At 37.8% G+C, this 12,139-nt stretch overlaps 1 protein-coding gene across 3 annotated transcripts in view; it reads right to left on the bottom strand.

Moving 5' to 3' along the window:
* The window catches only part of USP6NL (USP6 N-terminal like), a 210,373-nt gene that overhangs the window by 119,611 nt on the left and 78,623 nt on the right, over positions 1-12,139 (bottom strand). For all 3 annotated transcript variants that reach the window (XR_010622597.1, XR_010622596.1, XM_065743735.1), the window contains 3 exons: positions 6,198-6,305; positions 3,468-3,577; positions 559-607 (listed from right to left, as the gene is read on the bottom strand). Coding sequence is in view for 1 of the 3 variants with exons in the window: in XM_065743735.1 (XP_065599807.1) it covers positions 559-607; positions 3,468-3,577; positions 6,198-6,305 (267 nt within the window). In the remaining 2 variants the exon portion in view is untranslated. The remainder of the gene's footprint in view (positions 1-558; positions 608-3,467; positions 3,578-6,197; positions 6,306-12,139) is intronic.

Raw genomic sequence — 12,139 nt, 5'->3', positions numbered from 1 at the left:
CCTTATGATTTGCCTAGAAACTCCACTTCAAAAAATCCTCATCCAGGACTACAGTTGGGACCAAATTTAGTACCAGAATGTACTTTACCATGTATGTTGGAGCATACCTAAAAAAGGGCTTAAGTGAGGACGATACAGCCTTTAAAACCTTCCATTCGTCAGAACGCTCCAGGCTACAAAATGCCTGCTACTCCTACAAGTACCTTTCTGCAATTGTTCTTCCCATCACCCAAATGATCTTAACTGAAGGCAAATTATATAATAGGAAGAAACAGCAGTAGTATAAAACTCCAGCACAGCACAAATTAATTATTCTTATTGAACACTATAATTAATTTCAGTTAAACTCTATATACTGTTCAGTCTGTCTGATAACATACCCCTGATCAAGATGCAGTAGCTCAAAACACGTCAAAAGATCAATCATTTTTTTCTCTGCATTTCCAAAGGTCTCTGAAATGTGTCATGTTTTTTAGGGGGAGGGAGGAAGAGGATACAGAACTGCAAATAAACTCACAGTACGTTCAGAGAAGCCGAATATGAAAGTACACAACTTACCGTATTATAAATGGAATATGCAGCTAAAACGTGGAATAAAGATTGTTGCCTGCAGATATAAGGGTTGAGAAAGAAAATGTAATACTGGGCTTTGTAAAAACAGAAAAACATAAAATGAGTTAATATTTTGGAAACCCGTTTCTCCAATTTAACTTCTCTGGTACTAAAGAGCAGTGATATGTGCTTCTGATTTAAAACCAATGTTGTATTTAGCACTTTTCTGGTATTTTGCTGGGACACCGGTGGTGTCAGACCATTATTATTACAAATAGGGGAAAGTGAGGCATACATGTCAAATACTGACTTATTCTGAATGACAAACTTAAAGCACACCACTCCGAATTTCTGTTTGCAGAACACTGACAGCTGTTACTGATTGCTAAGTTACACAGAAGAGATGAAAAACACAAGGCAGGGACAAAGGTGTCTTAACCTTGTCCCCTAAATTAAAAGCTGCTTTAGTGACTAGTACTCTCCATCCTACACTTAGTCTTCCAGAGTACACCAAACCCTGCAATTCTAACTCTGAAGTACATAAAGAGCTTTGTCCTTTGCTTTCTATAAAAACAGCCTAAGTCATCTTGTACTAAACTGTAAATGCAGCAGGACAAAAATACGTAAACTCCATGCTTCTCAAACTGAGACATCAAAATAATGGAGACTTCTCACAATATGTTTTGGAACTCACACCTGCATTCTGTGATCGTTGGGAAGGGAATCTGGAAATGTGAATGCTTCCTTTCAACTGCAACTGCTAGAATTTAACTCCTGAGCCCTGCGTGCTTTCACATCCAGTGGAATTCCCTCTACTTGTCACCGATCAAACGTATAGACTAAGATATTTGGAGATTATAAAAAGAAATCTTGAGCTAGAGTTGCTTGTTTTCTGTTAGGGAAGAGCACAATTGGAAAATTTGACCAAAATATCTACAGTATTTTTTTCTCCCTCATTCAGAAACCAGAGTTTACCTATTAGGTAACAAAAAAAAAAATGTAATATGAAGTAGTAGCTATTAATCTTCAGTCTTATTTTACAAGGACAAAATGAGATAAAATATTTGGGCTGCAATAGCATCCATGAGAACCTTCCATGATCAATTAAGGGAATCTGAACTATATGAAACCCAACATAAGAGCAAATCTCATTCATATAAAAATAATGGTAATTTTAGTACTATTAATGCTAGATGGTATCACTGAAGACTTGTAAAAGAATAACCCCTCAAAAATGTACAGTCTATCGAGAGGTCAAACAAGTATTGATTTACCCAGAAGTCTTTATTTCTTTGCAACATGGAATGATCTCTAAATTTTCATCCACATCACTGGTAATGTATAATGCACATACAGTAATTCCAAGTTCTATTCCAAGTGTGAAATCGATACAGACAAAGGTTTTTCCACAGACTGACAACATGCTCACAACACAACCACAGGGAATGGAGCTGGCTCTGTCTGTGTTAACCCCAAACTGAAGGGGTAGTGAGCTTCTGCTCAGCCTTAAAACACATGGGTTAAAACTAGCTGAGACTCAGATGCAGTACAGCCACTTTTTGCATGGCACTGTGTCAGTAGTACTGAGAGGCAAGGCACATCACCTGCAATGTACATAGCACAGCACAAACATAACTATCCTACAGTGTCTGCACAAAATAGCACTCTCAGCTTTGTGAATTTCTGCTCTGTACTACATTCTGGTTGCAACCATCACAGAAATTTCCCATGCCTACTTAGAATTTGTCTGCGAAATACCTAGAGGAATAATATAGGAAAATGTTTCTTTTATTATCACATTAAAGCTCACAATTCATTGAGTTTTGCTTTTTGAAAACAGTACACTACTGCAGATAATGTCTTGGAAAGAAAAAGAGACTAAAAATTTTCCCAATCCTTTCCATCTCAGCAGGCTGCTAATGCAGCATGCTTGAAACAATCACAGAATGGCTTAGGTTGAAAGGGACCATCCAAGCCCCCTGCCACGGGCTGCTTGCCCCCCACCAGCTCAGGATGCCCAGTGCCCCACCCAACCCAGCCTTGAGCACTTCCAGGGATGCAGCATCCACAGCTTCTCTGGGCAGCCTGTGTCAGTGACTCACCACCCTCAAAGTGAAAAATTTTTTCTTAACATCTGTATCTTCCCCTCTCTTAATTTAAAACCACTGCCCCTTGTCCTATCTCTATCAGACCATGTAAAAAGTCAACCTCCATCCAGCTAATAAACTCCTTTTAAATACTGGAAGGCTAAAACAAGGTCTCCCTGGAGCCTTCTCTTCTTGAGGCTGAACATGCCCCGCTGCCTCAGCTTTTCTTTGTAGGACAGGTGCTGCTGTTTGTGCTGCCACTTATTTTTCATTATTAAGCATTTTTGTTGATGACAGCTGCTTAATATTGTTCATCAAATAACAGCAGAAATAACAGTATTTTGAAGGCACTCACTAGCATTAAGGCTTACATTTGTAGCTAAGTGCTCACTTCTAAAACACTGTTCTATTTGGTTCTGAATTAGAAAGTAGGAAAAGAGGAATATAAAATCCAAAGGAAGGCTAAAATCTTTGAGAAGATATTAGCAATGTAGAAAGTTTTTGTTTTGAAAGAAAACATAATGATTGTGTAATAAACTTGATCTATTACAGTGGCACTTCATGATTATTTACAGTCTTATTAAAAATGGAACAAGAACAGTTTAGAAATGGTTTTCTTTGGAATGCTACTGACTATTTCATAGTAAGTGCACGCTGGCGGGTTGAAAGTAACTATTTGGCTTTGTAGCAGTAATGGTGATTACCTCATGGCACACAGACAATTCTGCTTCGAAAATCTGGAACTCACGTTCAAAATTCCTTCGCAAATCAAAGAGTTTTGAGGCAGATCAGAAACCAGTTATCAGACAAAGCTTCTAATTTACTTACTTAACACCATATCTGTCTCGAAACATGATATGATCTCTGTATGTTCGATTTACATCAAGATCAATTTGCCTAATATCTGGTGAAGACCCTCGTGCTTGACACTTCAATTTCTAAGAAAAGAATAAAAAACATAAGTTACAATAAAGAACAGAATATTAAAACTGTAAGATTGTAAAAAGGAGAAACCTAACTCTACACTTACATGTGTGACTTAAAATCTTTAGCATAAAATGGCAAATCAGAAACTCATTCTATTGAATTCATATATATATATATATATATATTTGAGTCAAATGCACATTAATGTAGCATAAATGTAAAAAGTCCAAACCCACAGCATACATTTTTGTGACAACATTCACTGCCAGACCCCCGTGTTTCAACACTGCAGATTTCTAATTGCCATTTCTCATGTAAGAGCAAGAGTAGAAAAAGATTGCAAGTGAATTTCACTGCTCGGGAACAACAGCTCTAGACTGGACTTTCTTGAAATGACTGAGAGTGGTTTTCATGCTTTTTGTTGTCTTTTTCTCCTAAGAAGTAAAAGTTACATATCTGCCAGTTACTAGCTAAATACAGATAATGGACATTTCTGGACACTTCCATAGTCATTTCCTCTGTCTTTCTGTTTTAACTAATTTAATGGTAGAATACTTCTACTTGCTTTGATGTTCCACAATTAAGTCAATTTTTGCAAATGAAACCTTCAGGAACCCTGCACCGATTGGACCACCCTGCTTATTTTTAACACAGTAATTTTCTCTTGACATTCACTCATTCATGCTTGCTTCTGTCCCTAAAAGTCAAGCATGTGAGACACTTCTTCAATGTGGTACTTGCAAAATGTTATATTGGAAAAGGCTTTTATTTGTTTTAATCATTGGTATTAATAACGTAAAATTCTACAGCTTCTGGTTGCAAGAAGACAAAAGGTTTGAAGTACTAACATCCAGAGTGATTCATTCTCCACACAGAAAAGAAGAGATCAGAAAGTTTAAAGATGGTGTGAGGTCCCAGAGCCCACAATCTACTGGAACTACAGGAAAAGAAGTACACTGAGTCCTAGTCATAAGGAGAGCCTCCAGAGCGGGCACCTATAGTCCTGGAAAGAACTGGTAACTGCCCTGCACAGAGAACTGCAAGAACCTGTTTCTCCTCCCTCACAACCATGCATTGTCCTTCTGACTTTCATGTGCGCAATTTGTAAATGAGAATTATTATGAGTATTAATATCACTTCAGGAAATGGGGAAAGTGGAGAGGTGTTAAATAAGCTTATTGCAAACAAACAAGCTAGGATTATGATGGAAGTAACTCTTCCTACTGCCATATTTGAACTACAAAGACACTTCTTTGTTTTGCACTAAAATGCATCAATAATCTCTTAACATGAATTAACATTTTTAAACACTTTTAGTTGTACTCAGTATTCTTTCCCACAATTACACTGCTCTGCATGAATTCCATTCTATCCTTTCTGGATCTGTCTCTAGTCTCCCTTATGAAGTTAAACAAAATCTAATAGTCAGAAAGAGCAGCCTGTCAGACTAAGGAGTGATAAATAATTCAAGAAGAAGATCACAGACACTAAAATTTAGATAACATCAATGCCAACATCGATCTTCTTTCATGACCTTATAAGATTCCATGTCTGCTCAGACCCAAAGTGTCAGCTCCTAAAGAGTGCCATTTAAAAAATAAACAAATAAATAAAAACCTAGCAATACATTGCTTGAAACTCCAGACATTTTTACATTTCAGTTCCAGTGGGGAAAAATTTAAACACTCTACAATGCCATACTACCTTTCTGTTAGCTAAACTCTCTTCCTATAATCTCTCAGTTCAGAAAGATCAAGAGGAAAAGATAATGTAACAAGACTCAGTTCCCCTTCTGGCTAACTTAGTGGCCTGTATACAAACCTCAGTCTATAGTTTGGGGTCTGAAGTTGAGCCCAGATGGCAATCAGCACATCCATAGAAAAAGCTGAATTAGAGGAGAAAAATTTAGAGGAACATGACCAGAATAATTCAATGGCAGCTGTAACTGTGGGTGGGGGCTGAGGTGTAACATAGCTTTTTCTTTACACCCCAGGCCTTGTCATCCTGAAGGTGAGCCACCTTCTCTTTTGTATTATTTGTATACTATCTATATAGACCTACTCAAAATATACCATCATCTATACTATCTCTTTGTGAAGTACCATCCTTGGGAATTATTTACCCCACAGGTGGGAAACACCTCTGTATTAGTTACATCTCTGAGAATACAATAAACTAAATGACAGTACTTTGTAACAGATATCTATGCTTCAATTCAGAGATAGTACAGCATAAAGTCTGCCAACTTGCTCACCCAGAGGCCCTCTTGGCTTTAACAAGATGGATAAAGCAACAACTCCTCTCACTCCCTCGAGAATAATGAAAGTCTCCTCTTACTGATATTCATCTGGTGTGGCAGTTCCTTAATAGGAATTTCTCAAAGAAGAGTTTTTGTTTCAGAGGAGAGGGGTTTTGTCTTATATTGTTTCCCTCCCCTTTTAAGGGGGCTTTAACAAGGATCTGAAGAGGAAAGATCAAATTAATTACATGAATACCAGAAGCAAAAGAAAAGCTGGTGAAGTGTTTTCCAATACATGGGGGGGAAAAAATAAGAAACAGTGGAGTTCAAAGTTATTTGAAACACTGTTGTTTTCCTAATTTTAGAATTAAGAGGAAATTCTTAGAACTCACACTGTACAAGTCTTTCATTTCTTCTTTCATTTTAGGGACTTCAAGTAGTAAAGACCAAACTTGCCCTCTGAACTGCAATGGGATTCCTTTATAGATTCTCCTGTGAAACTGCAAAGAAGAAAAAACATAAATGCATCACAATTCACAAAGTTCTGAATAAAAGAAATGGTGACGTGCAATGTGCTAAAGACAAAAAGGCAATTTCATCAGCTATCCTGGGGCAAAGGGATGACCCACTGGGGACAAACCACCTCAACCTCTTGAGTAAGAGTCCAGTGATGCCTGTGTTGATTGAATCAGCAAAGGAACAGAGAACAAAATGACACACAGGCAATGCTTACAAATCAAGATTTCACTAAGTACGAAGGCCTATCAAAACTGTACCACCTTTGCTACACAACATCTATTCTAAAAGTACTGGAAAAAGAACTCTAGACTTGATAATACACAAGAAAAACCAGATTGTTAGCAACACAAGATTTCAGGACATACCAGAAATAACTCATCATAATTATAATGTATAAATGGGAATAATAAAGTTCTAAAAATTAACAGTACAAAAATGCATTGCTGATTTTTGTATTCTTGTAGAACTGCAATGTATGTGTACCACCACGAGCATAAGCTCACTGCAAACACATGTCAAACTAAAGACTTTAGACCATATTTCTAAATACATATTTTAATGTGCATTTTGGAAAATGTATTTGCACAAAAACAGCACACAGAAGTTATTCCAGCTACAGTTTCTAAGACTACAGAATGACTTCACAACTCCACACAGAATTCTTGTCTGTAGAACTGAACATTAAATTCCCTGTTCCTGACACAGCCTATTCTGACACGCACAGCTTGTATTAGAAGTGGGTCGGAAGGGGACAACTCAGCACCTGTGCAAAGCTAGAGCAGTTATATAAGCTATCTATCTCATGTCAGTCTTGCCTGTGACATGTCACTGCTCTTCCATTTTGATTCAATGGTTTTGTTCTCACTGGGTTTATTTGAAAAATCAGGAGCACTGACAACTGTCTTCCTAGCTTCTCTTCCAATTGGCATTACTTTTTGCTGCAGCATTTAGGAGCATTGAAGATCTTCTGAACAGAGAAAGGCAGGCTTGTTGTCTTCAGACTTGGCTTTATGCAGCCAGGAGAGAGCCAAGGTAAGCAACACCTTAGACAATCAAATCTTACTGCCTTTTTTCAGACATTCACAAAGAAAAGCTTTCTGGAAACACGGCTGAGAAAAGGAAAATCAGAGAACTCAAAAAGCAAATATACATTCAAGGCAAAACAAAATCCATTAGAGGTGTGGCCCTTTTAAGGAAATGTTGGTGTTTTAATGCTGTTTAAATTGTTTAAGAAGCATCATCTCAAGCAGGAGCATAACAACATCACTTCAGCTTTTTCCTGCAAGGATGAAGAATAAGCCACAGTGCTACAAAGTGCACTCCTACACATGTACATCCGCAGCCTTTAGCTCGCTCTGAGGATTTCAGTGTATGTCAACCCAGACACAAGGATAACTGCTTGAGAGAAAGGATAATTCAGTCTTTTGAAAGCCAAGCAAAACCAATTGCAGTGGTGTCATTCTGCAAAGAGATTAGCCTGTCTATTGGCAAATTTAGCTCATTCTGGTTTCCAACGTTATCTGCTAACCTGAAAGGAGTGCTACAAGCCCCCAGTGACATTTAGCTGTATTCCTCAGGCCCACACTACAATAGTGTATCTTGATAACAAGCCTTTTTGCCAGACCATTATCATTTTGTGACTCATTACCAAATGTCTCCAACGACTGTCAGGTTGCTAGTGAACAGAATAGGCTGAAGAAGAAATTCTCAAGAAGAATTTTGTTCTAAAGAAATATTTTGGAAAAAGGCTGGGTAGACATTAAAGGCCAGATAAAGGCCTTGGTGACTTTAGTTTCTTCCTGAAATAGTAAAAACAAATCCAGATCACCCAAACTGTGGGCATTACTTTATGAGAGAAAGCTGAAGTAGAAAAATGGTCAGTTTTGTAGATGACTTTCCAGTTTTCCCATCATCTGCATTCAGCCATATCTGCTGTTCAATCTATTCCTTTATTTAGGCAAGGAAACAAGCTCCCAGTTGTCCCAGAACACGAGATGAATGTACCTACAGCCTCAACAGAGCACAATGCTAAGGACTTTCACTGTCTGTCAGATATAATAAATTTAAGTCCAGATGAGACTCTTTCACAGCACAGGCTCCAATATACAAACAACCTGGGAACAAGTGTGAATACATTTCTTTTTTATGTAACAACAAACCACATAGCTGCACTGTGTCACAGGCCTGGAGGAGGGGAAATACAAGTTTCAGAGCAAAACTCATTTCTCATCATTGTTCAGTCATCAAACAGTTAAGGAACATACAAATGAGCAAACTGATTATTAGCCAATCGAACATCTGGACTGTAAGTGCCATGCTACTGCCCTCTGCTGTCTTTCATTTCCATATAAGTTTAACTTACGTTGAGAACTGCAGGCTAAGCCTATACACTTGTAGAGCCCTAATCAAGTCTCTGCTCTAAATTAATAATTAAAATAAGAAGTAGAGAATTCAGTAGTTTATTTCATCTCCTTAGGGGCAGAAGGAAAAGTAAATAGTCTTCAACAAATTCATTAAAATTAAGGCATTCTTAAGATAGTTAGCTCGAAACAAAACACAAGCGTATTATGTTGCAATTCAGATAAGCATTCAGTGGAAACAAGTGTCATTCAGACAGCGGTGCTGTGCAGTCTGGAATGTTTCCATCATTAGAGGACATTGAGGAAAAAATAGACATCCTCAGTAGACAGAACTAGGTGAACACAACTTAAAAACATAGGTTCAAATTCTTTGTCATCTCTAACCTAATACTCAACTAAAGCCATTCATTATAAACATTGAGAATTATCACTGATGTTGCTGATTTTGATGGACAGGGCACACATGCACAGATCTGTCACACTGACTCCAAAGGAGCTTTTCATATAAAAAGAAATTGGACCTGCATATGCACTTTCCCACTGTGAAACTAGAGCACATATAAAATGAATTTTAAAAAGCTTACAAAGAAAAAAGAAACAAACAAACAAAACTATTAGACTTGGTATATCCTACATAAATCTTAGCCATCACCTCAAATAATGAAGATGTTATCATCAAGAGTTCAATATGGCCTCTGTGCAAAAAAAAAAAAAAAAAAGGAAAATCTACAACTGCCCCCTTATTCCCATGCCCCAAACTGTAAAGTTGATAAACCTAGCTGGTTCCCTGCCAAGAATTGAGGCCACCATCACACAGCACACGTTTAAGAGCTGGCGTTCTAGCTTCTGCCTGTTAGAAAACTGGCTGTCTTGAAAATAAAGCTTCTTCAGTTATGTTGGGAACAGTTGCACATGACGTGGAGGGGATCTGCCACCTCAAAAAGAATAACTGATGAGAAGCATCAAAATTAAAATCTGAAGGCCCACAAGAAAGCATATTTATAATGAAAATATATTTATAAAGGCTGCCTCCTTTAGGGGTTCTTCAGCTTCCATGGACTGCATGAAAGGAAGAAAAAGTGCAAATTCAAGAGCTGCTAAAACTCATTCAAAAAAAACTGAGGCATGTGAAGAGGGTTCTTCATTAGGCCTCTGTGTTCAGACTCCAGACTAAGTGGAGACTTGATTATTGTATTCTGTGTGAATGCCAGAACAGCTGGAAATTGCCAGCTACCCTGATTGTTTCAATTCTTCCTTTTTCTCTCAATTTAAGCGACTTCTGTCACAGCTAGATGAAGGTAGACAGCAAGAGTCAGAAATGCTTCAGTGGAAATACTCAAATGGGAATGTAACAGTTTTATTTAATCTTTCATGAAAGTTATGATCATACTAAAGCAGGAAAGATTCAAAACCCGTGGTGGTTGATAGTACCCTGGGCTATTAAGCAGTAGAATACAAATAGAAAATAAAAGCATACGCTAAAGAAACACCACAATGAAAGACAAACTGCTACTCTCCAACACATCCTGCATAAGAAATGACTGATGGGGAGACGAAAGCTTTGTGTGATTGATATTTGTCAAAACAAAGACACAAGGACAGGTCCACATTTCAGAGACTGATGTCTGTAAGAATTACGATCACTCCACAGAAAAGATGCCTAAATAATCACACAGGAAGCAAGGAGCTTACACAGTTATGAAGATGAGCATGTGCTTACTTCCGTTACGTCTTCTTTCATTACATATAATTCACTGCTCAAAGATGGTAGAGACTGACATTTTTCTGGTTCAGTCTTTCTCCAGTTCCTTGAGGTCACAGGCTGATGCCCTCCCCCTACTTTTCTGTTGTGAAAGTTTAAAGCACAGAAGTTCTAATGGGAAAGCAAGATGGAAGTCCCCAGAGTTCCCACTTCTCCTGAGATATTCTTCTGCAATAAAGATTAAGGGAAGATGTAAATTGAAGCATCTCACACACACATAAAAACACATCAGTGTGTGAATATCTTATTAATTCTCCTTGCAAAGTTAAGAAGGAAAGAAGCAAGCAGAAAGGAAGCAGCCTCTAGGCAGCTCTGCAAAGAGAATTAAAAGAAAGCTGTATTTTGCACTTAGGTATATGACAGCTTTGGATAATGAAATCGAAGACACAGATTCATTTATAGTATATGTATGGTATGAACAGGTTCCTTCAAGCCCAAACTATCGTGGCTGCATGTTAGGAAGGCTCAATACAAAAGTGTCTTCTGAAGAGCAATACTTTGTAATGCCTGCTCCATCCCTGAGACCATTATTTTCTCTGCCTCTTCCTCTCTCAAGAATGTCACTTTCAAAACCAAGCTAGCATTGCAATTATCATCTATAACTCTACAAAATTATTTCTGTAGTTTTTGTCATTGCAGCAATGTTCCCTTCAGTGCTGTTTCCAGAAAGCTGTGATTTCAGGAGCAGACTGACTGCACAGAAACCATGGGAATGCCAGGTGAAGTGAATCCTTTAAAGATGGGCTGTTCATTTTTTTTTCCAGTAATTTGCTCCTCTAGTGTTAATCACTTTATCCAATCAAGTGAAGACAGAAAGTCAGTAATTGTACTTGCAACTTAAAACTTACCACTTCTGCTCTACAAAAAATGGGGTTGGAAATTGTTGTATTCTTCCAACATATAGAAGTAAAAACTGTCTTCATTTGCAAATTTCATACAATCATAAGAACATCACTTTCCATAAAGAGGAGCAGCAAATAATGCCTGTTTTCCACTGCATGCTGTCTGGGAGGAAGGGAGGAAGGGAATTCTATATTATGTTCTGATGCAAGAAAATAACATCTCTGTTTTTGATGTCTCATGTGCTCCATCACGGTCCAACAATCAATGAAAATTCCTAGCCTGAAGTAAAGTTTATACCCTTTATGAATCTATTGAATTATTCAGGCCACTATTTATAGTTCAGTCTATAATTTGTTACATGAGCTGAAGCTCTTTCTGCTCAGCTGATCTGCTTTACCTTCCACATGCCTGGTGAAGAGGATCATTCAGTTAATCAATGTCACTGGCAGCTGAAGAGAAAGACCACTGCTGCTTAGACAACACAGAGCTGTTGTTCCCTGAAAGGTGGTACTTCACATACTCATTGCATACTGCATTGCTATTCTATAGGGTTTTTTGAGCATCCCTTTGATTTGTGAACATATCTTCAGATCAGTCAGTCACTTCAATAAAGAAACAAAGCCAGACAAGCTATTAACAGAAAGGAGGACTATAAGAAAAGCTTTGGAAAAAAAGTCACTTCTTTATGCATTCGCTTTAGATTTAAAAGCGATACCCTGAAGGGCAGCAATAACTGCTTTTGGTATGTTTAAGAAAAGCAAAGAAAGGCACTTACTAGCCTCAAAAACAAAGGCAAGATTGCAGACATCATAAGTAGAGGACAAGTAAATTTCTTCCTGTTTCAACTGTA

Source organism: Cyrtonyx montezumae, unplaced genomic scaffold (assembly GCF_038088225.1).
Source record: "Cyrtonyx montezumae isolate F1298 unplaced genomic scaffold, pur_monq_1.0 scaffold_3, whole genome shotgun sequence".
Taxonomy (NCBI): domain Eukaryota; kingdom Metazoa; phylum Chordata; class Aves; order Galliformes; family Odontophoridae; genus Cyrtonyx; species Cyrtonyx montezumae.
Note: the sequence above shows the minus strand (reverse complement) of the source record. Positions and strands in the feature narration are given on the sequence as shown.